Consider the following 27,874-nt stretch of genomic DNA (forward strand, 5'->3'; position numbering starts at 1 on the left):
ATTGTTTTCTGTTTGAAACCTGATTTCTCAGCCCTCGATTCCAATTTTGTAGCAGATAGCAAAAAACTTTCTAAACTGCCGACGTCCCCAAGAGGGTTTAAATCAGTTTCCAAAACCTAGATTGTTTTGTCCAAAAAGTATCACCCTTATGTTAGCCTTGAACATTGTGAGAGCTGAAACTCTCTGTTAATTCAGATTGGACTTTGTTGTTGTTTTAGGTCTGAATCGTTTGCTTACCAATGGCTCCTATGAAGCTGCTTTTCCTCTACACGAGGTATTGTCCTGCCTTTTCTCCTTCTCTGTCAATTTCTTGTTCAGCTTCTGGGTATAATCATTAATTGAGTTTGTTGATATGACATTTGTTCAGAATGAAATTAATTTGTTCAGTAGACAGTTAGTGCTAGCCTACTCTCATGGCGATGTCCCTCCCCCAGCATAGATATATTTCTGTGTGTCTTTTTATGTAATTGTGAGAATACTTGAATCAGGAGTCACGCAGTATCAATTCAGAGGAATAGCTGAGGGACTCCAAGTTGTAAAATTAGAGAGGCATTGAAAATTTTCATGAGGTAACAGACCCAGGGGGAAAAAGTTCCTGAAATGTATAGTCTCTGCAACAAAGAAATATGTAACTATTCTTTAAAGAGTGGGAGGAAGCCATCCTGAAAAGTCTCTGTCAACCAAAGGTGATAAATGGAAATTAATAGTATCGTATCATTGCTCATTTAGGATATGTAAATTTTGACTTTTTAAAACATTTATCTTTTTCTTTCTTTTTCTTACTGTGTACTCTTTGTCATATATAAGGACTTTTGTAAATGTAACTGTGATTACCCTTACCTCTATTTCCCCATTAGATTTTGGTTTATTTTGCCCAGAATGTTCTTCACATGTGGGTTTTTCAGGGACAGAATTCTCATTTTTGGTCAGAGATTATTATCTTCTTCATAGTATTGAGCACCTACTCTATACTGGTCACTGTGTGACATAGAGAATAAAAACGTAAATATCATAGTCTATGCCCTCTAGTACCTCAAAACTAGCCAGGGAAACTACTCTTAGAGTGATTTTCAGAACAGTCTTCTATTAGAAACAACGTTAACAGTTTGCCAATAAACTTTGGGGAACAATTCCAACTGTCCCAAAATGGCAAATCTTTTCATTTGGCTTATGAAAGCATTTCTTCCCTTGATTTCAAACATCATGAGGATGTAAAAGATGGCAAATTTTTAAAAACTTATTCATGAAGAAAACTAGAAGCTTCTATCTAAGACCCTATTTACAATCTTCCAGGAAACATTTTTGGAACGATCCTTTCAGTGTCACAGAAGCAAACATTTTGACGCAAAGGTGTTCTAGAGCCACACTCAGATGTTTCTGAACTCTAAAGACAGATTTCTCTCCAAAACATCATGTGGCTTCCTGTAGTTGTCAATTGGCATTGCCCAAAAAAGAGTTTGAACAGGTATTGCACCCTCCCACTGCCCAACCCTTGCTCATGGTAAGGGCAGTATCTGACCAATGGTAGTGGGCGGAAGTGTCTGTGTAGGCAAATGGGTGGCAGGTATGAGGGTGTCCGAGGAGATGCAGCTATGAAACCATACAGGGTAACTCAAGAGAATGTCCAAATTAGCAATGGCTGCAATAACAATTGCTCTTTGGACTTTTTACTCAGTTTAACTTGATTATATTATTTAACCTCATAACAGCCTTCGGAGGCAGGAAGGGCAGATTTTGTTGCCCTTGTTTTATTGAAACTATTCAAACTATTCAAAATTTAAATCATTCTGAGAAAGGTTGGCTCACCTCTAGTCACACATCGGTGGTAGAGCTGAGAGTAGAACCCGAGTTTCTTGTCTCTTACCCCTGTTCACTATCCACTAAAGGTTAATGTCAGCAATTACTTCACCTGCAGAAAGTACCTTTTCTGTTTGTGAAACTAGCATTGCCATTAACTGAACTCAGAAAACTCCCCACCTCTCTGGCCCTTGGTCTCCCATCTGTTCAGTGAGGAGGTAGAATTAGTTTTGAATTATTCTCATTTCGTGGTGACTTCCAGGGTTTTCTTATAGATAAGGCCATGTGACAGGATTACAGCTATGGCTATTTACCAACTACCCTGTCTTGATACAAGTAGGAAAGAGAACTAGTAAGTCTTGGGCCTGGCCTCTGGGCAAGACACTTTATTCATTCAAACCACAGAAGAAACATAATAAGGCAGCTATTATTAGTTTCATTATGAACTAGGAATCCAAGGCTCAGAGAGTTTCAGGCCTCCTTGCTAAAAAGTAGCAGAACTGGATTTGAACTCAGTTTAAACCTGTCTAATTCTAGCAAACACATGCTTTTTACTACATAGCATCATCAATAAGATAAAGTCCAAAATAACTAATCAAACTCCTTTCTCTTCAGTAGTATGGACCCACTTTTTCTCATATCACGTGCCTTGCTACTCCTGCCATAAGAGACTAGTGTTAGCTTTTCTTCTGGCGTTTGTGCGTATTACCTCACCAGCAGTGGTGTTTTCATCCCAGGGGAGTTACAGAAGTAAAAACTCCATTAGGACCCATGGAGCGGAAAACCACCGACATCTGCTCTATGAGTGCTGGGCCTCCTGGGGCGTGTGGTATAAATACCAGCCTTTGGATCTCGTAAGGTGAGTTTTTAACCGGTTGCACATATAAAGCTGAAACAAAATGATCAGAGCAGATTGCCTGCTGGGAGAAGTAAAAACAGTCTGAGGTACACAGCTCTCGCTCAAATCTGGCTTCTTCCCACGAAGGCAGCTCGTCAGAGGACATAGGTCATAGGTAAACCAGACCGCCCTCTGATGAAGATGGCGTTTCTTCTAAAAAGGCCTTAGGAAGGAACTCATGAGATCAGCCAGGTCTCCCACAGGACTTCATACATAGCAGGTCGCACATGTGACTGCTATTGACAAATTATCAGTAACAATCATAGAGAGGTAACACTGCCTACATATATTAGTGACAAATGGAATATTAGTTACTATTATTAAGTAGGAAATATGAAGAGCTGTCATTCTAATAAATCTCCGGCTTATTTTAATTTTTATTTTAAATTAACCATCTTTAAAGATTATTTTAATTCTGCAGGTCAAAAAAGTATATCAACTTATTTAACCTATAATAATCGCACAGTGAAAATATATGTTTTTTAACTGTATATGCCCAACTTTCTGCCATGGCAGCATTATGCTCTAATATCTCATTATTTATTTAGAGACTGGTTTTATTAAGACTAGGTAGCAGCAATCCACACTTCATGGATTTCTTATTAAAGAGAAACTCATGTCTCATTTCCTAGACTAGATGTATATGTTTCAGTTTTACGGGGGGCCCTCAAAAAATGAGTCCAGAGGAAAATGAAATAATAAGACAACTCACTTTATGTTTCATCTCTCTGGGTAGTCATTCTTCCTGCCAGAGTCCTTGTTACCAAATGTTGACTCCTGTTGACCTAAGAACATCAATGAATCATGTCATTTTTTGTGTTGGTAACAAACGATGCAGATGATTTGGGTGAGAGGAAAACATTTTCTGAGATGAGATCATTTTCCTTTGACCAGTCTCAATAGATGATAAAACAGTGGGGAGAAAATAAATAAATTCTCTTCCCAGCCACAGTCCCGTATTACAGGATTACATTGATTAAAAATTACAGAAAATTGCTGCAGGCAAAACATCTCTGCCCATGACGGTGTTTTGATTAAGACTTTGCAGTTTGTCAGTTAGTGTTAATTAACTGCCCATTATGTTTCTAGTATGATGCTAAGTACGATTGACAAAGACAAGCAGAAGCCATAGTCTCTGGCTTTAAGAAACTCAGTGTCCGTGAGGAAAACGGGCCCTTCAGTACTTGAGACAGCTGTAAAACAATCTAAGACTAAGCACAGTTAGGTAAAATGTCTGATGGAGGTGATAAGTTTTACAACAATTCAGAAAAACCAGGATGAATGTGGGCCAGTGCCTCTGTGGAAGGCTCTGTAGAGCTGAGCCCTGGAAGAGCTCAGCAGTGGCATTGTTTTTGGCCAAAGTGAAGGGAGATGAAAAGCACAAGTTAGCTTTGGGTGGGATGAAGTTCTGGAGCATCCAGGGAATCTCATCTCTGAAATCGTTTTTGTCCTATAGATTTTGCTTCCTCTATATCTTTTGAATCTGGACACAGCCAGCATCTCTTCCACCACACTCCTTCTGTCCCCTCTAACCTAGACTATGGCTCTTGTCCCCTACTTGGTCTCCTGTTTCCCACCCTGATCCCTTCCAGTCCATTCTCCTCCCTGCGGACAGAGGGATCTTTTTGGAATGTGAATCTGATCATGTCCCTTGATTGTTAAAACTCTCTCATGATTTTCCATTTCTCTCAGGACAAAGATCAGTGCATTTAGCGTGGTCTGCAAGACCCATTGAGGCCCAGCCCCCACCTACCTCACCAGCCCACCTCTTGTTCTCAGTGTTCCAGTCACACTGCCCGTATTTCACCTGGTCCCTGCTACCACAGGGCCTTTGTATGTACCTGTTTCCTCTGCTGGAAATACTCTATCCTGTCCCTAACCCCACCTAGTTAACTTGTCACCTACTCAGAGAAGTCTTCCCTGACTAGAGCAGTCAAATGACCTTGTTATATGTGCTTATGGAATTGTGTTTCTCTCCTTTGTAGCTCTTTTCCCAGTTTTATTATTATAAACTTATTTAATTGATCTATGTAAGTCTCCTCTATCACCCTGCATGCTCCATAAGAGCAAGGACCAAGCTTATTTTGCTCACCATGTATTCTCAGCACCTAGCACAATGTCATGTGAATATATATGTGTATATGAATATATGTTAGAAAAGTCTTCTGAGAGTGTAAAGTTTCTGTTGAGACACTGTGGAAGATGGAATAAATAATCCCACACTCTTAGGAACATTGGGCATTCTAAGAGGAAAGGAGCAGTCAGTATTTGGAAACAGATGGTCAACAACATCTGTTTAAAATGAGAATGAAGAAGAATTAGAATATTCTTATATTGGGCTAAGAAATAATTAATTTTTATGTAATGAAACTGTAGCAGTTGACAGGCACAGAAAGCACAATTTGGTTTGTATCCTAGCACAAGTCAAATCACATTATTGATGATGTTTAAGAAATAAAAGAAAAACCAAGAAATTCTCTGGACACTTCTAAACTCCACAGACCACAGGGAACTAGGCAGGCTGCTTAGCCTCAGAAAAATATTTATAGAGGTAGATATCGAAGCCTGTGAAAAGTCTTGGCTTAAAAGGGAAAACTGCTCTCAGCATTGATTTGTGTTGAATCTCAGTAATTAGAGTTTTTCTTTCCAATATTTTGTGATCCTAACGTTGTAAATGTCTTGTAAAGCTGCAGAATACTGAAAAGGATATTTAAAGTTTTTCATAATAATTTGGTTTCCTATTTTTAAAAATATTATAATGCCTACATTACAAACAAGCACACACTCAGAAATGGCAAAAATGAAGCTATATGGTGACACCAACTATTCAGGTTCCCCTGGTTCTGTCTTAATAACAGTATCACAGCTTCCAAATAGGCTTGGATTTATTCTGTATTCTGAGAACAAGCTTGGGTATAATCGTGTTCTTTTATAAAAAAGATTTATTCTGTTTCTGATATAGAGTAGGAAGAGAAGAAATTTAAGCCCAGAACCTAGATTTGATCCAGTGTTCCATTCTCTTGGCTTACCTTTATCAGCAAGGCCACTACAAAGTCAAAAAAACTGAGCTAAGTGTTATAATGCTGACCTCTAAATACTTCACTGTCATTTGTAAGGCTGTTGTGTCTTAAACAGGCGGTACTTTGGAGAGAAGATCGGGTTGTATTTTGCCTGGTTGGGCTGGTACACCGGCATGCTCTTCCCGGCCGCCTTCATTGGATTGTTTGTCTTTTTGTATGGAGTCATGACTCTGGATCACTGCCAAGTCAGGTACGGGGAGCTCTAAGCAAGCCTGCCTTTGCCTGTATTTAAAGATGGCTGATTGTGCTTTGGGGGTGTTCACAGACTGTGGGCCCACTGAGCTTTTCCTTCTAACTTCCTTCCCAGTCTCTTCTGGAAAAATTCAAAAGCTTCAGTTCACTAGGTCTCTTTATCCATTGCCCTTGCTACTGTGGTCTTCAGCTACCAAGGAAACAAAGTTTGCATTTGTGGACACATAAGCCACAATATGTCCACAGAACAGATCCCTTTCATTCATTGATTTAAAGTTATTCTTTCTGATTTTTTTCACCATTTTTCATTCTGCTAATACTGCAGAATAGTGAGTTAGCAATCATTTTGTGTGAATTCTGCATTTTTACAAGGACCCTTTAAACCTAAACCAGAGAGGTATCTCACCGACTTTCTGAGGTCTTGAGAATGATTCGGTGTTAATGATTGTTATCTTGGCTTTAGAGAGTTTAAGGTATTCATGGAGATCTTATTGCAGGGCCTGACAGTGCTCTTAAATAATGTGCCTTTTAGAAGTGATTGCAAAAATAAAAGTGATCGATATAAATCTTCTAGCCTACCAAAGTATTTTACTTTCTGGTGAAATTGTTAATGAGTTATAACTCTCTCCCGGAACTAATCCCTAGTATTTTTATTTATCCCTCCATTATTAGTTTTAACTTACCATGCATACAGAAATCGAGGCAGGCACTTTTAGGTATCTCATTGTTCGCATAATTCAGTATGACATTGATTCAAATCTGTGCAGTGTTGTGAATGCCTTTTGTATAATTTGGGGTATAAGAACCAATGTTTTGCTTCATATATTCTTCTGAGTTTAACTTATTAATATATATAGTCCAAGAAACTACCTCATAAATAAGTAGGTTATCAAATTATTAAATTATGCAAGAACTTGTTTATAGTAATAGCAAATAAGGCTAAGAAGCTTTGGAGGACAAAAATGAAATCTACTGGATCTTATTTACTGGTTGAATATTCTGTTGAAATTTGAGGAGGATAATGCTCTTATGTCATCAAAAAGCGGTCCTTTTTTTGTTCTCTTTTCCAGTAAAGAAGTCTGCCAAGCTACAGATATCATCATGTGTCCTGTATGCGATAAATACTGTCCATTCATGAGGCTGTCAGATAGCTGTGTTTATGCCAAGGTAATTTCAGATATTTAGTATTTTAGGTGGGTTGAATTTTACATACACTTTCCTGAGGAAGAGAGGCTAACTATGATCTCTCTGTCATCTCCAGTCTTTGATTCTCAAGTTTATGTAATAATAAGAGAGACTGACCTCAGTCATTCAGGATTCTAATTACAATGTCATTTTTTACCATATATCTATATTTTAAATGTATTGGATCTAATTATCACAAGAAGCTGCAGCATGCACAGTGCAAAAAGCACAGTCGTTAGAGTCAGAAAGAAGCTTCAATCTTAACTCTGCTCTTTACCGCTTGTTAGTCCGGGAACAATTCATTTAACCTCCCTGAGCTTTGTTTTCTCATTCCTAAAATGGAGAACATGATACTTGTTTCATATGATTGTTATAAGAAATGAGATAAGGTATATACTGAGCAAAGTGTTTGGCAAACAGTAAGGTCTCAGTAAATGAGAGCCACAATCTTTTTTCTCCTCCTCCTCATTATTGTCAAAAAGACTTAGATTCAGGTCTAGTTTAGCTACTTACCTCCTTGACTCTGTGCAGGCACAGCCTCTTCGAGGCTGAACTTTCTCATCTCTAAAATGTAGGCTGTGATACCTGCCCCCTCTGCCCCATGGCATGTCGTGAAGACCAAAAATCTAGTATATACGAAAGTGCTTTGGAAAAAAAAAAAAAAAAAACATGTAGGACCATTATGTCTATGATATGTTATTGTGTGCCCCTTTCTCACGTTATGCCTTTATTAAAACCTTAGACATGTTCAGCAAATTCTTATGGTTTTTTACTTAGTGGCAGCGTCGCTATTGCAAAGCAATAGCTGGAGTATGGCCTGATGAAGACTTTTCCAAGACCCAGTGCCTATCAGCTTGCCCAGATTCTGGATCTGAAAGGGGTTGGTGGATTTTACTGAACCTCCATGACCACTGCAGCTTGGATATATCTAATTATACTCTCAGCATTGCAGAGGTTTTTTTTTTTTTATTTTAAATGAGAGAACATTTGATAGGCAGCCCAGGAGCCTGCAGATCTATGATGCCTTTAGCACTGCAGGTGGCCAATCTACGTGGGTGTAGCCTAAACTACAGCAAGCCAGCTGTGATTATAAAAAGATTTGGGCTCTTAGAATGTGCCGGAAGGAAACAAAAAAAAAACAAAAACAAAATACTCTCCCTACCTTTGGAGAACATACAAATAGACCTGAGTAAATGAGGACAAATTTAACAGAGTGAGCTAGGAAAATATAGATTTGGTGAGGATCGAAAGAGTTTTGTCAGTAATACAGTTTTTGTTTAGAGATCGTGAGTTAAGCCTGAAAGATTTGGGTACAAAAATCCTGCTTTTTGGGAATCTCATAAGCCCAGTTTGTTGTTGTTGTTTGGGTGGTATTTGTTTGTTTATTTTTTACATGCAAAGACATGCCTTGAGTGAAGTTCTCTCTTTAGAAGATCCAAGATAATTCCTTAAAACAATCATCCTAGATAGTTCAGAGTGTTCAGATTTTATAGGGTCTTCTCTGGGCAGTTATCCTACTGAATATAAGGTCTAGCACAACAGTAATTGTAATCATAGCTTGGCTATAGCTAGGCAACTTACACTTATTATTTCTAATTCTAATAGCAACTTCAAGCTAGATGTTATTCCCATTTTACTCAGAGGTGTAAACATTACCACTCATTCATAGTCACACAGCCATAAATATCTGGGCCTCAGTTTACCTGGCTGCAGAACATGTCATTGTGCCATACTGTATCACAGGATGTTTAGATTCTGGATTTTATGATTGGTCTTGCCTAGAAACTTAGTAAAATGAAGGCTAAAAAGCCTTACAATGACAAAACTGAAGTTATGCAGAGTTTCATTTTAAAAATTGACTTAGAAATGCCAGATTGATTTCATGGGACTGAGGATACATAGGAATCAAATTGGAGCCCAGATACAATTTAATCAACGCCTGTTCTGCTGATCAGGCATGTTTTTATCCCTGACCCTCAGACATCCATCTCTAACTGACTTAAGCAAAAAGGGACTTACTGATTCATTTTGCTGGAAAAGACACTGGAGTAGCTCATACTAAGTACCAGGGCTTCATGGCCTAGAATCGATCCTCCAGGCCCCAGGTGTCTCTCTAGCCACCTGTCTACATGATCATTCTGCAGACAAGTTCTCTTCATATAATGGGCAAGATGGCTGCGGGCTGCCATAGCTCCCAGTTTACATATTCATTCCTTTAGCTACTTAAGCAGATTTTAATGCATATTTTAAATTCTTAGTCTGCTGTTACAGAATGTGTCTTTCAGAAGGTATATGTTGCCTCGTTTGGAATTTGGGGGGGAACAGCTGCCTTTCCCAGATAGTGTGTTGTTTTGGCCTGTATATGCTTGTCACTGGCAGTATCAACCACTTTGGGTGAGGGTCAGAGCTAGGTTTCAGGCTGTCAGTCTGGATAAGTTTATAGGGAAGAGATTATAACATGTCCCAGGTATCACTGTATGCTTCCACTCTTCCAGAGTGGGGTCCCCAATCCCTGGGCCATGGGCTGGTACCAGTCCGGAACCAGGCTGCGAGGGAAGCTTCATTTGTATTTGCAGCTACTCCCCAGCACTAGCATCACCGCTTCAGCTCCACCTCAGATCATCAGGCATTAGATTCTCATAGGAGCACTAGTCACTGGTGCCAGGAAGTTTGGGTACCTCTGTTCCAGAAGACTTTTCTAGTGGGAGTTGTATTTTTAAGCCTGCTTAGAACAAAGGAGAATTGAGAGGAGGCACTCTCCCTTGGTTATAATTCTCCAGCCCTGGAGTTTAAGAGGGAATGCACTGAGAAGTGACTGCCTGAGGGCAGCTGGCCAGGCAGCACCTACTTTCATCATCTCCTCAAGCAAGCAGGACTCTCAGCATCCTGATATTACCCCAAGAATGCCAGTACTTGTGGTTTGGCCTATTGCAGCTAATTTCTGAAAGAGGGGAAATTAATCGCCCAATGACTCTTGAGGGAGAGGTCGGAGTAGAATTTATGTATTTCTCTAACCTTTGCTCTCATTCTGCTTGGGAACTGCTGTCTGACTCTCCCCACATACCACCACTACCACCCACCATCTTTCTCCCTTCCTCTCTCCACCACCCCTCAGCCCACACACCAAGTCAAGGTGATCTTCCATCTGCCCTGGGGTTCCCTGGTCTTTGTTTGTTTTTGTGTTTTGTTAGTTTCTGAAATTTGCTATTTTGCTTCTCCAGGGTTGGTTTGGACAGAGGGAGCCGTCAGCCTATGCTAGCTTACCATCTTAGCAGGAACCAGAAGTCCCAGTTAACTCACCCCTCCTGATTCACATATTCCCAAATTAATAACTGCAGCAGAAGAATGTCTCTCTCTAAATACCAGTCCCATAAAAGAACTCTGATTCTATTTGAGCCATGTGCCCCCTAGCGACCTGCATGAGAGAGATCTGTTACCTAGAGAAGGGAGAAGAAAGGAAAGATGATCTGATCAGCCAAAAATCATGACAACCACAATCCATTCCAGAATATACTCTAGTGGTTCAGGCCACAGCTGCTGCTGCTGCTGCTGCTGCTGCTGCTTTTTTTTTTTTTTTTGCAACTCTAGATTGACCTCACAGATTGCAAGGACCTTCTCAGCTTACAATCCCTTATTTTTTTATTTTTTTAAAATTTTTTACACCTACAGCACCTGGTCCTCCTACGTGGTCTCCCATCCAAGTACCAACCAGGCTCGACCCTGCTTAGCTTCCGAGATCAGATGGGATCGGGCTTGTTCAGGGTGGCATGGCCATAGACCAGGCTACAGCTTCTTAACCAGTCTCAGAAAATACCCTAATAGAGAACACACACCAGAACTCTCAGGCTTGGTTTGATGCAGAGTGCCCCCATATACAGCTTTAATAAAATAAATCAACTTTAGACTTTTGTCTCACATTAGATGTTCGAATGATGCCCATCTTTCCTATGTTCAAAAAAAAAGAGAAGGTATAAACTTCTGAAAATTTTTGAAATGCTTCACGCTCTGATGTAACAGGAAAAGACCTGTTTATGCTTGGCACATTCTCCAAGGGACAGTAAAGTATACTTTATAGAGAGCTATAAAGCACCTCCAAAATGTTATGCTTTATGAACGTCTCTGTCATCATTTCAATTTGGCATGATATCAGTGATTTATCCTGGAGATGGAAATGAGCTTGGCAGTTTTGCAGCATTCTTTGTAGCAGAAAGAATATTTTTTTGCTTTCTGCTGTGGTGTTTGTGATAGAATATATTATTCTAACAATAAAGTATTTGCTAGCTATCTTTGTGTTATGTGTAATAGGTAAATATAGTGATTACCTGAGGCTTTAGAACAGGTGGAAGTGGATTTTGTTTGTGGTCTGCTCCCTCCTTTTTATGATCCTGAAAGCCAGAGACCAGCCCAGAAATCATTTGCTCAGAATTACACAAATAAAACAGCCATGTTTTCAAAGTGAATCAATGAGGCATTAAAAACAGTGCTTGGGAAATCAGAAACCTTTAAAGCAGCAACAGTCATACTTTCCTGGTCTTAAATATATCTACATACATATGTGCACGTATAATAGTTTTTATAGGACATGAAAGGAAATTCTTAGTTGCACTATTGAGACTGATGATAAATGTTCAGCTAGGTGCTACCCACGTAAAGGGAACAGATTCTCTCCTCCATATCCAAACAGCTTCCCAGTTAGAGGAAATCTCTTCTTATTATGATCCAAAAGGAATATCTTCCAAAGAAACTCTGCAAAATTCATCACATCATCAGCTAATTTTATAGAACCTGAAAAAATAATGAATTGGAATACAGTAGGTAAGAAGTTAGTTTAACTATGATTCATAATGTTTCCAGGTCACCCACCTTTTTGACAATGGAGCAACTGTCTTTTTTGCTGTTTTCATGGCAGTCTGGGGTAAGTGTTCTACTTCCATATAACTTGAGTTTCCTTCGTGCTCTATGATTTGTTCCTTTAGAAATCTGACTGTGGACGTGAAAGGAAGAAGCTCGAGTAAATTCATTTGCTTGTTCTATTAGATATGAGCTAAAAAATAATTCAGTTGGTTTATTTAAAAAGTGATATTATAGAGGAGAAACATGTCTGATTTCTCTTAAACCTTCAATTTCATCAGCATTCCATTTATTAGAGTAAAAATTCACCGTCTGCTGGAGGCAAAAGTAAAGCTTATAGTACATCAAAAGGTCTGTTGAGACTTGAATAACCATCTCGGTAATAAATAGGACTTTCTCCTGTGAATGGGATCTTTTCATCAGACTAATGTATGAGTATCATCTCTGGATTTCATCCAGTTCTGCTTAAAATGACCCCCTATAAACAAGAGCTACATGCAAGACTGAATCGAATTCTTCTGTATAATAAGTTCAAGCCAACAGTCCCATAATAACAAGGTGTGATGGGACATTCACTTAAAGAATTACTTAACCCAAAGAAGTCATTTAACCTGCTTCTTTGCAAAATAGATTTAATAGTATCTTCTGAGTCAAATAGGTATGAAGCTTAATTTAATAGTATAGAAAAGAGACTGGACATTCATAGTGAATAATGAATGGCAGTTACTTTCGGAGAAAAGAATTTGTGGAAGGGTAAGTAAACAGTGATAAGAGACAGACTTTTTTACACTATTTATTTGCAGTTCGATTTGAGATTTTTAACAATGATTATGAATTTTTTTCTAGAACTTAAAAGACCAAAATCTGAATTTTCGTTGGTACTCTACTAACTCAAGGGTTAGGCCCATGTTGTTCCTTCTGCCTGGGATAAGTATCAGAATCTTCATTATATTTTAAGGCCTAGCTAAATGTCATCTGCTCCAGCCAGAAGATGTCTTCCTCCTTTGAACTTTCATAGCATTTGGTTATCGTTCTTTGGACACTTATATGCATATACAACTTATCTCCCCTAGGAGGTTTGTGGTCCTCAGGGATCACTGTGGTCACTGGAGACCTCATGTGTTTATTTTAAAGACAGATTCATATTTGTTGGATGGGTGGGTGGATGGATGGAAAAAATAGAGAAGCGAAAGAGAAGGAAATTACCAAAAAGATTTCTCTATAAGATGATGAATGTGTTTAAATGGTCAGTTTGAGGAGTGGAAATGTAAAACCTTGCTCTCTAGAGGAGGCTTGTTGTAAATATATTATGTCTTCCCTACCTAGAGATCTTCAAAGGAAAATTGTCACACCCATCACAGCTCTGGTAAAGGGACATATCTTGAATTCTGTGACTACAGCCCCTTTCAGCCAGTGGACATTTGACCCAAGATCAGTCAAACCATAGGTTAGTGAGTGACCTGGAGAAGTCCCTGCACAAACAGAGGCTGTCAGGGCCACCCAGAGTCTTATTCTCAAGAATTTGGATTGGGCAATGTGGGTAGAGACAGGGAGTTAGTAGTAGAAATTGACACAGACGGATTCAGAGAGGGCAGGAGGGAACAAGAGAGGGAGAGACTGAGATTGACCATCAGGTAGAAGTAGGGACCAGGAAGAATTATTAGAAGGCAAAAATTATGACAAATCAGAATGTAGAGATAAGCAGGAGCAAATAACTAGTGGGAAAGATACAGGGTAGAGGCTGCAGAATCCAACTGTTAGTCACCCGAAAGAAAATGCAAGACATTTCCCCAAAGAGAAACAGAGAGATTAGTGGGGATCAGTGTGAAGATCTAGTAGGTCTCTCGTGGCTGAGATGTCTCAAGCTGCTGGCTTCCATTTCCTGCCGCTGAGTAGGCCTAGCCTGTAATTCCATTGAGATTCCTGCTTCCCTTGGTGGGCCTTGTGGAAAGCCTCACTACTAGTGCATTTCGGTCCCTTGCAAACAAAGGAAGCTAATCAGTAACAGAATTTTGGCTACTGGACTGAGCTTTCAGGTCAGGAATGTGTATTTGTTTTTTCTAGACCAGATTAGTTTCGATAATTATGATCAGGAAGTATAATAACCTATCCAGTGCTTAAGCTTTGCCATGGTTACAAATGTATTCATTTCTTAAACCAGTGGTTCCCAAACCTTTTCAAGTCCTAGCACACATAGAAATGATATTCGCACAGTATACCGATGCCCATGGAGGAGGCTGCCTGTGGCCTGGGAGGCTGCTCGTGGCCCGGGCACTAAGTACCCTACCCCTAGCCAACTCAAGGGCTGAAGGAGTTGTTACCTCTTGCAGACCTATAGTCCATTCCTGTCATACCCATTGGGAAGCTCTGCTTTGGGCTACTAGTCTGCTGTGAAATGAGTTAATGCTTCTATATAGAGAGTTGTATTCTGGAAGAATTACTATAAAAAACTCCCCTACCCACATCATTATTTCACCCATTTTAGATATCCTTTGACTGAAATAATGTTTTCTTCTCCCACAGTTCTCCCTCCCCTCCGAGACTATATATAGAAGTAAAATTCTGATATGATGATATTTGTCTGCTAGGCAGAGGCTGTCATCTCTTCCACTCCTCACTCAGTATCACCATTACAGAAGGGATTGCATCCCTTCCTTGCAAATTGGAATGTCTTATGCTGAGCATAATAAATAGGTTTTATTTTATCCCTGCCAACCTCAACTGATTGGTGATAGCTGCCTGGAGGATGGAGTTAAGAAGTCTGAGGTTGCAAGTAGGTGGATTGGAAATTTGACAGTTGTGCCTTGGAGGGTACTCAGTAAAAATCTGATAGATGTTTTATAATAACCTTTGGGCACAAAGGAACATTTTAGGCTCACTCCAGGCAACCCAAGCATGGAATCATTCATCCTCTGAATTGCTTTGTTTTAGTTGACAAATTATTGCTTAAATCTTATATTGTTCCCAGAAAAAGAATGATTTACCCCAGGTGTTTCTTTGTAGATAGGGCTATGCCTTTTTGCAGAAGTCTGGAATGGCCAGTTATAATAACAGTTATAATAATACACTAATTGAGGGATTACTATATGCTGGACACTGTCCTAAGCATTGTACAGTATCATCTCAGTTAATCTTTATAGCAGTCTTTGAGGAAAGTACCAGTCCTGCTAGTATCTTCACATGCTAGACGAGGACACTGAGGCACTAGCAAGAAAGTGGCAAAACCCAGAGTTAAACTGGCAAGTCTTGGCTCCTACACTTTACTCCTAGGATCATGTACTGTTTATAACCCTGCTTGCTTCTGCTGCAGAGATCTGAACTTTCAGACAAAGGGCTGTTATGCTCATCCTGAGCGCCATTAGATACCCTTTGTGATGGTGATGTTCGACAAAAGCTCATCTGATGGGGCCCAGTTTCATGGCCTTGGGATCATCCTTTTTGATTGACAAGTTTCGACATTTAAGAAAACAAATAAACTTTATTTTTGAGAAATTGCTAGATACGGAGATGTCGAGAATAGATGTAAGTGGTTTACAAGACTTCCGAAGAGCCGGGTTGATGTATTTGTTGTTGCCTTTTGCTTCCTGCGCTCACCAGACCGAGAAACAATGAGGCTCCATTTGCAACCAGCCTTAGCAGCCGGTTAGGAGGGCCTCAGTGTGGAGTTAGAAAACTGTCAAAACTCTACTACCTTTGTTCACGGTCACACAGCTGTGATAGCAGAGTCTCTTGGGTACCCTAGAGGGATCCACTGAACCTAGGGCTCTGGGCTTGAGCCACAGCGTGGCTCTTTTCTCAGTGCTCATTTTTATTCGGAAAGATTCAAGGGACAAAACAGTTATGGCCTAAATTAGCTTCTCTCCCTAGGAAAAAAAAAAATGAGTCATTAGGGGGTTAGATGTTGGCAGAGAATTGTCAGCAAGAGGATTATCTCTCTCTGTTCTTCATTTTTTTCTTTTTTCTCTCCTTCCTTTGTTTTTTTCCAACTTTCAGTGTTGCCAAAATTAAATTATCCCCAGTAAACAAACTAATCGAGATTCTCAGAGCTCTCCCATCAAATAACAAGATTGTGGTTATTTTAATGCAAATTCAAAGATTCTGTATATGGTCTTGTCAGTAATTTGTAAATGAAGTATGTCTCGTTTTCTGAATATAAATTTTATAATAATTGGCCTTTTATTTCTAGATATTTACACTAATTTTATCTTTTATAATATTTATGTGTTCAACAAAAAATGGTAATTGTATATTCAAAAGAAGAAAAGGTATATATTTATTAAATGCCCATTGAGTGTGTAAGTGCTGTCACACATGATACCTCCTCATCAGTTTCCTAAGGGTGCCGTAACAAAATACCACAAACTGGGTAGCTTGAAACAACAGAAATTTATTCTTTTACAGTTCTGGAGGCTAGGTCCAAAAAAATCAATGTGTCAGCAGGGTTGGTTCCTTTGGAGGGCTCTGAGGAGGAATCTGTTTCCTGCCTTTCTCCTAGCTTCTTGTGACAGCCAGCGATCCTTAGCATTCCTTGGCTTGTAGAGGCATCGCTCCAGTTTCTGCCTCCATCTTCACCTGCATTCTCCCTGTGTCTATATCTTCACATGCTGCGTACCACAGGACATTTGTACCACAGCAGAGAACCATGGCTTCAACCTGCATGCAACAGAAAGCCCACTGAAGTTAGAAGCTGGCGAGTGACATCATCAGTTGTGTTTGGGAAATAACTATGGCAACAGTGTTCGGAGGGGTGAAAGTGGAGACCAGTACGTAGCATGTAGCCGCTTAGAAGGCTGTTCTAGTGTTTAGTCAAAATATTATGCAGATTGGACTTCAGGAAAAAATCCAAATTACAGGGGAAAAAAATCTTGTGCTTAACTACGTTTTCCTTGCTTTAGTTATTTATAACAGGCAAAAAGTGGGACTAACCTAAATAACAAAAGGAGAATGGTTAAGGAAATTATATGCAGCCATTAAAAATTAGACTTTCAAAGCACATGATAACACACAGCTTGTATTTAAATATTTGTTAAATGTAGGATATAAAGTATACAAGTAAAGTATGGTTTCAGGTATATTAAATACTAATGAAAACAAAGAAATTTTGTCATGATATTAATGGAGGTTTCTCTGGGTGATGAGATGATGGGAAGTCTATGTCAGCTTTATATTTTGGTATAATTTACATAAAATAAAATCCAGTAATTTTAAGTGTACACTTTGACAAGTTATGTCAAATGTGTATAGTGAGGTAACCATTACCATAATGGTGATTTAGAACATTTTTGATTCTAGAACGTTTCCTCATGCCTTTGCAGTCAGACCCTTTGCAGCCTCTAACCTGCTTTCTACCACTACAGTTTCACCTGTTCTAGAATCTCATGCAAATAGAATCATTCCATTTTTAGTGTTTTGCATCTGGCTGCTTTCACGAAGATTAATGCTGTTGAGATTCATTTATGTCATGGCATATGTCAGTAGTCTGTTCCTTTTTAGTGCTCCATCAACTGGATATACCAAAATTTGTTGATCTGCTTATTAATTAATGAACATTTAGATCCAATCCAGTTTTTAGCTCTTATTAATAAACCTGAGACTCATTATAAATTTTTTGTAGATTTGCATAAAAGCCTTTGTATCTATTTTTCTTAGGGAAATAACTAGGAGTGGCAGTGCTGGATCACAGAATAAGTGAATGTCTAACCATATTAAGTTGTTTTCCAAAGTGACTGTGCCATTTTGCATTCCCAACAGCATTATGTAAGAGTTCCGGGTTTCTTACATCCTCACAAATACTTATTACTATTATCAGTCTTTATCATTTTAGTCATTCTAGTGGGTGTACAGTGTTATCTCCTTATAGTTTCAATTTGTATTTCCTTAATGACTAGTGATATTAAACATCTTTTTATGAACTTATTTGCAATCTGTACATCTTTGATGAAGTATTTGTTCAAATCATTTACCCATTTGTTATTGGGTTTTATTTTTAAGATCAAAGAGCTCTTTGTATATTCTGGCCGGAAGTCCTTTCTCATACATATCTTTGCAAATATTTTTCCCAGTTTGAGGCCTGCATTTTTATTTTCTTAATGGTGTCTTTTGAAAAGCAAGAGTTTTTTACTTTCAATATATTCCAATTATGATTTGTTTCCTTTTAAGAATTTTTTTCCAACCTCAAGGTCCCAAATATGTTCTTTGTTTTCTTCTAGTTTTTAGTTTTAGCCTATAGTTTTAGCTCAGATATTTAGGTTAGCGAGTTATTTCAAGCTGATTTTTGCATGCAGCATAGACTAAAAGTCAGATTCATTTCTTGGCATATATGGATATCCTATTATTTCAATAACACCTATTGAAAGATTGCCATTTTTTTTCCTCGAATTTTCTTGGCATTTTTTTGGTTAAAATCAATTGGCCACATATGTATGGGTGTATATCTGGAATTTTGTTCTATTTGCTCTATATGTATATTTTTATGACAATAACACAATTGTTATAGCATAATAGTGAGCCTTGAAATCATATTCTTTTAAAAAATTGTTTGGCTATCTTATGTCCTTTGAATTTCCATGTAAATTTTAGAATCAACTTGTCATTTCTACCAAAAAACTTGATAGTTTGATTGTGATTGAGTTGAATCAATGAATCAATTTGAGAAGATTGAAAACTTAATATCAAATACTTCTGTCACTGAACGTTATTTAGCTTTTTATTTGTGTTCTATAATTTTTCTAAGCATGTAACATCATTTTTAATGTACAGGTCTTGCATATTTTTAGAAATTTTTCCAGAATTATATTGCCTAGTACTCCAATTACATATATGTTAGATATAGGCCTACAGGTTATTTATGCGTTGTTTACATTTTTTAGTCTTTTTAGCCTTTGTTTTCTCCATGTTTCTTTTGTATTGTTTCTATTAATTTGCCTTCAAGTTCATTGATCTTTTCTTCTGAAAAATCTAATCTTCTGTTAATCCTACCCAGTGTATTTTTCTTTTCATATCTTACATTTTTTTATCTCAGATCTCAATCAATCAAGTCTTTTTATATCTTTTATTACTCTCCCCATTGTGCTCATGTTTCTTCTACCTTTTTGGCATATGAAGTACATTTATAATGGTTGTTTTATCATCCTTGCTCTATTATTTATGTCAGTTCTGGGCTCTCAGTCTGAGATTGATTGAATTTTCTCCTGGTTATGGCTTTGATTTTCCAGCTTATTTGCATGCTTCGTAATTTTTAATTAAATGCTGGAAAATGTCGAGTTTGGGGTTTTGTTGTGTTTTCTTAGTGTTGACTTTATTCAGGCATGCAGCTAATTTACATGGAGCCCACTTTGTTCTGAGACTTGTTTCTAGCTTGTTAGGGTAGGTCCAAGGACCCACTACTAATTTATGACCTTCATGAGGCCTCCTAAGATAACTTATATGTTGCAACACGTCTCCACTCTGATTAGTGGGATTGTGAACTACCTCCAGCCCTCTGTGAGCTGCGGGGACTGTTTTGTTACCAATAAGCAGCCCTGTCTAGTTTCACCTGCACACATGTCAAGAGTAGAGGGCACCTCATTGTTGTTCTGGAGCTTTCTTTTGGTACAGTTCCCTCTTCTCTGGCACTCTACCCACAGATTCGTCCCCAGTGGCCCTCCCTACTCCAATCTCTGTCTCCTCAGCTCACTAAGACCACTGGGCTCTGTTTTGATTCCCCTTGCTTGAACTGTAGCCTGGAAACTGCCTCCAGACCATGAGTTGGTACAATCCTAGGGCCCACCTCATTTATTTCTTTTTTTCTCAGGGATCATAGTCCTGTCCTATCTCTTGTCCAGCATCGATAACAGTTCTTTCTTATATCGTAACAGCTAATCCTCATGAGTGGAAGTGAAAGCCCTCAGTCTGCTATATAGTTTGGTAGCTTTTTTTTTATAGAAGGGAAGCATACCCTCAGACAGGGCCTCAGAGAATTATGATTCCTTGGGAGAACTGCTATGATCCATTGTGTCTCTTCAGCTTTACCAGTTCAGAAACACTGTCGGAATACACGGAGTTAAATTGACTTGAGGATACAGATTCCTTGTCTTAACTTTACAGATACCAGCGCATAATCCAGAATGTGAAAATACAAGTAAGTGGTAGTGAATACCACATAATAACAATCTAGAGCACCTTCTTCCTGTGTGAAGATGCTTGGGAAACCAAATTAATCATCAGTGTTGTTTGAGCATGAAAATCAGTGCAGCTATCAAATTCCCTTAACATATCAAAGAATGCAGTTAATAATTGATAAGTGAATGGAAGAGGGGAGCAAGAACTATTTTTTTCAGTTTGTTTAGTCATCCTTATCCCATTACATACAACACCCATAAAGACTGGTTCATGTCAGGACACCCTTCTGATGTCCTGCATTAGCTCCATCTCTGCCTAATTTGTGTTCTTAGATCCTTGTTTTTCTTAAGTTACAGATTGGCTATCCCCTATTGGGACACACTGACTCTCTCCAGAAAATATTTCAATACCAGTAATTAATGTTCAACTTCTTAATGTGTGGTCAATCACATTCCTGTCCTTCCAGTATCCTGAAATTACCCTCTTGTTGGCATTTTAGGGTGTTTCACATACTTTCTAGTCACTCATTTACATTCACTTGCATTATTACTGCCAATGGCCTACGTCAGATGTTGTAGTTAACAACCTGTAAAATTATTCTGTTTGGTCCTTACCAATTTTAGAAATATACAAATAAACTGTTATCATTTTGAAATTGGGATAGTTCACATGAAGATACATTTTATAGTTTTTCTTGAAAAAATGTATAGATCTGGCCATAGTAGTCAATGGGAACTAAGGAACGCCTACCACTTTACATGGTCCATGCACTTCCCAATTTGTTCCAGTCCCCACCACTCCCTATTGTGTGGCTTTCTCTTCTAGGTTTTGTACTAATCTGGCCCTTTTAGCATTAAGTCTGTGCCTGCTGGCTAAGCTGATTCATTTTGTGAAAATTTTACAAGTTAATCTCTCAAGAGGAATGAGGTCATTCCTCTAAGTTCTTGGAGGGTACATCTTTGTAACTCTTCAATTCCTCTCCCAAATGAACATTCTCAGAAAGTTATAAGGGAATAAAAAAATGGAACCTGTTAGTGTTATTAATTTCACTTCTTCAAAAAAGAAATTAGTATTGGGAGAACAATGGCTAAATGTGTTTACGAAGTAAGTCATTCTACTTTCCTAGAAAGAAATAGGACTGTCTTGACCAGGTGTCTGAAAATGCTTTGAGTCATCACATTCTAGGTCACCATTCTGAATTAAAAACTATCTTTCATGTGTACTGCCCATTTTATTGCTGGCCATGGCTCAATTCTTGTTTTTATACAAACAAATAGAACATAATCTTTTGGGGAAAAAATTAGAGTTTCGAATCTTTAAGCTCCTTTTTCTTTCCAAATCATTGAAAAAAATGCCTTTAAAATTATTATCTAGCATGAGACATCATTCTCCTCTGGACTATCAATGTAGACATTTTCGAAAGGAAGAATCGAATTAGGCCTTTCAATCCCTATCGTATTATCAGAAGGCAAAAATTGGCAGTCTTCTATCTCTAGCAGCTTTGGGAATAAGTGTAGGCTTTTCCAGGCCTCCCAGAAGAAGATGATAGATCTGAGGATAGAGATTAAATGCCAGGCTCTCACGACGAACCCGTAAACCTGGGGCATACTACTCTTATATCTATAACTAGTTTCAGCAAAGTGCTGCTATAGTTGGAAGAGTAGGATTTCTTTTGTCTTTATTTCTGGCTCTTCTCATTTCATTAGAAATAAAAGTTTCCAGATTAAAGTATGGCCAGGTAAACTAAGACTCAGGCAGGTAACACCCCTGCCTCCTACCCTAAATGCCAGTGTGCTCTTAGTCATTGCGGTAGCCCAAAAAAACCCTGTTGTCAGTTGGATTGCGTCCCCCCAAAAATATATGTTGAAATTCTAACCCCTAGCACCTGTTAATATGACCTTATTCAGAAATAGGGTCTTTGAAGATGTAATCAAGTGAAGATGAGGCCATACTGGATTACCATTCTGACTGGTGTCCTTTCAAGAAGAGAAAACAGAGACACAGACACTGACAAGGAAGAATGCCACATGATGACAGAGGCAGATATTGGAGCAGGGGCCCTACAGGCCAAGGGATGGCAAGGATTTCTGGCAACCACCAGAATCTAGGAGAAAGGCATGGAGCAGACTCTCCCTCAGAGCCTCCAGCGAGGAACCAGCCTCACCAACACCTTGATTTCAGACTTCTAACCTTCAGGACATGTGTCACAACTTGTTGCTGTGAGAATTAAGCACATCCTGTGTGACTCCGCTGGGAAGGGTCTCTTGGAAGCTTGCACCTGGTTGCCTCCAGACTTTGCCTTTTTTCTTTACTGATTTTGTTTGATCTCCTTTTACTGTAATAAATCTCAGTCAGCCATGAGTACCACTGTATGGTGAGACCTGTGAGTCTTCCTAGTGAATCATCAAACCTGGAGGTGGTCTTGGAGACCTCTAACACAACAAGACTCACAGGAAGGACTCCTGTGGAAATGGCTGCTTAACGTTAGCACTTTTATTAACCTTCGAAAACATCTATTTATTTTAATTTCCCTCTTCTAGAATTAAACACTTGATTATTTTAGGTGTGGCTTTCGTAATTATAACTACTTGAATTTTTCATGTTTTAGAAAGGCAACTGTGGTATATACACAATTTACTACGTAATAATACCCCAGAATGTCTGGGAAGGACCCCATGTTCAAATACATTAATATGGCTGTTTTCAATGTATGGGTATTCTCGGATAAATGGAGACTATAAGTAGCTTTATGTCAGCCTAGGTCAGAGCGTGCCACAAGATGGTTTGTACCAAACTTAGAGGAAAAAAAAACTTAGAATTTTAGAGCATTTGAATTTTGACATTGCAGATGGGGGTCATAGACCTTTATTGCCATCCCTCTTTTGCTTGGCAGGAAATGGAGAAATAGAAATGTTAATTGATTTGCCAGTGGTAGTATAGCTTGTACCTGAACTAGATTTCAAACCTAGTAATGAATGTCTAAATTACATGCCAGAGAGCTCTTGACTATTACCCAATGCTGTCTTTTTAGTTACTTATTTAAAAAATATGTGTTGTATGTCTGACTACTGCTAATGAGGAGGTCATGTGAGGGTGAATGAGGCAGACTAGGAAAGAAGAAAGTAATTATCTCTCTTTGGAATGGTCATTTGGATATTTGCCTTTCCTCATGAAAGTGATTTCAAATATATGATATATTTTTGCCTATGTAAGTCTAAGTACACAGCAAGGCTCAACAGAGAGCCACCAATTCCATCTCCTGTCATGTCTCATGATATCTTTAGTTACAGTCATCCTCAAAGTTTGAGTGTGTGTATGCTTGTGCATCCCCTCATTTTGCTTGTGACTTCCAAGCAGCAAAAGTATATCCTGATTATTTTCTTTATCTCCGCCATTGTACAGTGCTCAGTAATTCATTTGAGCAGATTTTTAAAATAGAATTCAGTTGAAAGTTACTTTGGCTGGATGGAGTAACCTCCAGGTTTCCCTGAGTGGGGAGGCCAGCACTTATTGGAAAAGGTTCTTATCAGAATTGACACACATTTGCCTTCAGTGTGACAATAAAGAGGTGGTTTGGAGAAAAGGAAAAGCAATAGGACTTCTTCCTCCAATAAAATAGCTTCCTTCAATGAAATAGTAAAATACATTTTACATAGATATTGCTCTGAGGAGGATTTGGGGGACAAGTAATCACTGCCAGTCAAATACATGTGAACTGCTAAGTTTTACTTTTACCTCTCGGCCTCTACCTGCCCCTCACTTTTAAGAATAAATACTATATCAGAAAGATTTTGGTAACCTAATTTTCTGTATCCTTACATCCTGGGAGCCTTTGTCATCCTAATAAGTTGGTTCTGCCTCAACTTGCAAATCAGCTTAATTTAATTCTAAATGAAGTATTGAATTTTTCATTCTGCTTGATACAAGCTTAGTAATTCTCAGAAAACAGTCCTAGTTACATTAAGTTCAGGTAGAAATTCTGGTATTCAAGGGTGCTTACACAAACAACCATCATTCTTTGCAATGGCTTCATTATTTAGTGACACGGTTAACAGCATTTTTTTATTTGAAAATGTCTTTGTCATCCTCTGCTTGTTTCAGCGACAGTTTTCCTGGAGTTTTGGAAGAGACGACGAGCAGTAATTGCTTATGACTGGGATTTGATAGACTGGGAAGAGGAGGAGGTTTGTATCATTTACCTCAGAATTTTAAAAAAGCAAATCACCAGGAAACACACAGTCGCCTTGAGTTATCACTCTCTGCTCTGTGACAGAAGTCAGGTTTACTCATAAAGCATTTCTAATATCTGTCTTGGGAAGAACTCCAAGCAGTATAAAAGCTAGCAGATTTTGATTGGTTAGTGGAATAAAAGTCTATGGCTAAGTAAAGCATTTCACTTTTAGGTAGAGATATCCAAGGAATTGGTGATAAGATTTGTTTCGTTTTCTTGAATATTATCCATTTCTTTACTTGAGCAGCAGGAGGGTAGCAGTTTTACAACCCTAGGCACACGGAAGCAAACCTCGTATGGGAACTACTCCCAGGAAATAATTCTGTGAGCCTCCGGACCCTGGACAGTGCCTAGATGTGCACAGGCTGAGAAGTGGACCATGTTGAGGATAAACCACTCCTCAGTCAGCCTCCTTGGCGGATGTTGCTAAATGCGGGGCCGGATCTAGATAAAACTGTCTGGGAGAGGTAAACTCAGCCCCTCAGACCTCCCATTCTCATCACGTTTCCCAGCCCCATCACTCTCTCTCACCCGCTTCTACGCCAATGCACTGTGCCCTCTTCTATCCTGTGTCTGGTCTTTACAGTCTCTTCTTATCCCATTCCTGTCAAAAGTCTCCCAAGTACCCATGCCGAGTTTAGTCACCAGGTAGGGACACTACTTCCTTTGTTGGTTGATCCAGACTTGATCCTCCTCTTTCCTTTGTCTCGTCCGTTATCTCTTGCTTCTAGTGAGTCTCATTTCCTCAGAGCCTTGGCGTGCCAGTAAATCAGATAAACTAGTCACATGTGATGTAATAATGGGTATTAATGGGTGTATTCCTTCCAAGAGACATGCATATATACTTTATATATTGAAAGGAGTCTTCTAGAAACAGAAATGATCATTTTAACCCTGTGGTAGGAACGGTAGGGGAGTTCATTTTGAAAGGTACTTTGTTTTTCTTCAAATCACATCTTGTGAATGGCTGCCTTTTCTCCTCATGCCCACGAACACATTTGGGTAGCTATAGATCTAGAAGCAACGCTGGGATTTTCAGCAATCCTTGTTCTTTTTGTAAGGCCTCTCTCATGCTTTTGTAAGCATTCTCCCAGAAACGATTTCGAAGAAACTACCCAGTTGACTCTGGAGTTTCCTGGCAGCAGCCAGTCTGCATTCAGGACTTCTTCCTTGGTGAACCTCTTCTGTTGGTTCTTATTATAGGTGTTCATGGGAGCGACATTCAAATGGGATAGAAAATGTTCTTTCCTGGGAATTTGAGTCACCACTATGTCATCTTAGACAAATAACTTCACTTTTGGACTGTTTTCATTTATAAAGAACAGAGATGTTTCTCAGTTTTTCTCTTTCAGCTATAAAGTGTGGCATTAAGTAATCTTGACACAGCCAGTCTAAAAGTCAGTCTTGTGGTGGGCCCAAGACATGGGGACGCTTTTTAAAATGTCCCTCGTGAATCTAGAGTCTTCTGTCTTCCTAGCCCTGATAAAAAGCTTTAGGAATTCAATATATGAATTTGTGTGGGGGACACAACGCAGCTCATAACACTGGGAAGACAGGCCCTGTTCCGTGATTGGCCTCCGTTCCTGGATGATGAACTCAGTGACTCTTGGTGACACAGCCTGATAAATTAAAAGTTTCCCACAGAAACAGATGAGTCTAGGTCTGTTCTGTTTCAATCCTCAAGTATAACTGCCTAAAATAAATGAAAAGAGGCAGAAGCTGTTTATAATTATATCTCCCCCTCACCTGCTACTGAGTGAAGGTCCAGCATTGGGCTTATCCTTAAGCAGGAGCCAGGGCGCCCTTCCTCCTACACAGGCTGTGCCCGTTTATCCAAACTATGCCCATTCTTTGCCTGTCTTCTGTCAGCTGCTGCTTCTCTTTCTGTCAGTGCCTCCATCCTGGTCTTGAGTGTTTCTGCCTGGACTAACTCAATCTCCATTTCACCAGAGTTTCTACTCATTTTCTCTCTCCCAAGACACTCAAATGGAACATGTACTTAATTAGCTGGACCACTTCAATATACCCTTTCGCTGATTACCTTTTCCTGATCCCATAATTACTTCTTCGTTGGAAGCTTTTCATATTAGATGGGGTTCAATTAATTGAAATAAAATCTCAGCTTGATTTAGAATCAGAGGAGCTTTGATTTTAGCTGCATTTGAAAGGTATTTGTTTTCAATACCAATTAAGGATGCATTTAAAATCTATGGTTAAAGGAGAATAACTTCTATAGGAGTTAATTTTTTAATAAAATAGATCCACCATATTTTTAGCTGCCTGAATCGAAAAATACAAAAAAAAAAAAATTGTAGAATACTAAGAATTACATTACCATTATAACTGACAAAATGAACTCTGAACATTTTGCTGTTCATAAGCTTTCTTGGTCCTGGTGTTCATATCATTTCCTGGTAATAAAAGTCAAAGCTTATTAGTTGGTTCAAACCACTAGAGACAGGGCAGGTGGTTCCTTTTCTCATTCTCAGTTTCTTCAAGCATAATTTAATAAGATGACAGACATTTAACTATTAGTCTAAATCACATTGCCTTGATAATAGTAAGTCTAAATCATCACTCTTGAGATTTTCTTCAAGTGGCCAATTTCCAAACATTTATACTTGGGTCTCAGCCTACCTCATTGATTGATTAGTGTGGCAGCTGTTGACTCAGTTTTCCCAGGAGGTAATGATTTTTTTGTTATTGTGTGTGCACCTCTTTAGAGCATAAAAATGTGTCTGCTCATTTTTTAGGAAGAAATACGGCCCCAGTTTGAAGCCAAGTATTCCAAGAAAGAGCGGATGAATCCCATTTCGGGAAAGCCAGAACCTTACCAAGCATTTGCAGATAAATGCAGCCGACTGATCGTTTCTGCCTCTGGAATATTTTTTATGGTTTGAAACTGTTTTACAAAACTCTTTTGTTTCATAAAGTACAAACTTGTATCATGATAACAATAATCATATCAGGCATTTATTTACGTAGTTCCATATGACATTTTTGCATGTTCTTTTATTCCTCACAACTCCATGAGGTGGTCAGGGATGGTGGTGTTGTCCCCGTGTTACAGATGGAACAGTGGAGACTCCAAAAGATTAAGGGGCTTTACCAGGTTAGCCACTAAATAGCCAGTAAATAGCCAAGAACTCAGATCCTCTATTTTAATCTGATGTTCTTTCCACTTGCTTCTCTATGCCATACGGAAAGGAACTAAAAATATGAGATAGGGTCTACAGCAGTTTTTTTCAAACTTTTTTTTTTTTTTTACCAAGCCCATGTATGAAATACATTCTCTGTCATGACTCAGTATATTCTATGCAAATAGGTCTATAAAACTAAAATAGTGAAATAGTGCTCACCTTTACAATATGCAATGAACCCTGATTTTTTTATTATAGTCTTTTTTTAATGCCAGCTATAACTCCCTAAAATTGATTTCCATCTTCACTAATAGTTATATCAATTTGAAAAATACTACCTTGAAGCTGGGTGGTTAGCTTTTCCTAAAAAGAAGTCATTTTTGCGATCAACTTTGACCTT

The 27,874-nt window shown here is 38.7% G+C and overlaps 1 protein-coding gene and 1 pseudogene across 1 annotated transcript in view; one reads left to right on the forward strand and one right to left on the reverse strand.

Moving 5' to 3' along the window:
* ANO4 (anoctamin 4) overlaps positions 1–27,874 on the forward strand; it is a 348,268-nt gene that overhangs the window by 270,676 nt on the left and 49,718 nt on the right. The window contains exons 11-17 of the mRNA XM_023527448.1: positions 219–274; positions 2,535–2,656; positions 5,831–5,965; positions 7,038–7,134; positions 12,007–12,067; positions 24,205–24,287; positions 27,088–27,228. Coding sequence (XP_023383216.1) covers positions 219–274; positions 2,535–2,656; positions 5,831–5,965; positions 7,038–7,134; positions 12,007–12,067; positions 24,205–24,287; positions 27,088–27,228 — 695 coding nt within the window. The remainder of the gene's footprint in view (positions 1–218; positions 275–2,534; positions 2,657–5,830; positions 5,966–7,037; positions 7,135–12,006; positions 12,068–24,204; positions 24,288–27,087; positions 27,229–27,874) is intronic.
* Positions 10,813–10,931, reverse strand: LOC111736011 (annotated as a pseudogene).

Source organism: Pteropus vampyrus, unplaced genomic scaffold, assembly GCF_000151845.1.
Source record: "Pteropus vampyrus isolate Shadow unplaced genomic scaffold, Pvam_2.0 Scaffold16, whole genome shotgun sequence".
Taxonomy (NCBI): domain Eukaryota; kingdom Metazoa; phylum Chordata; class Mammalia; order Chiroptera; family Pteropodidae; genus Pteropus; species Pteropus vampyrus.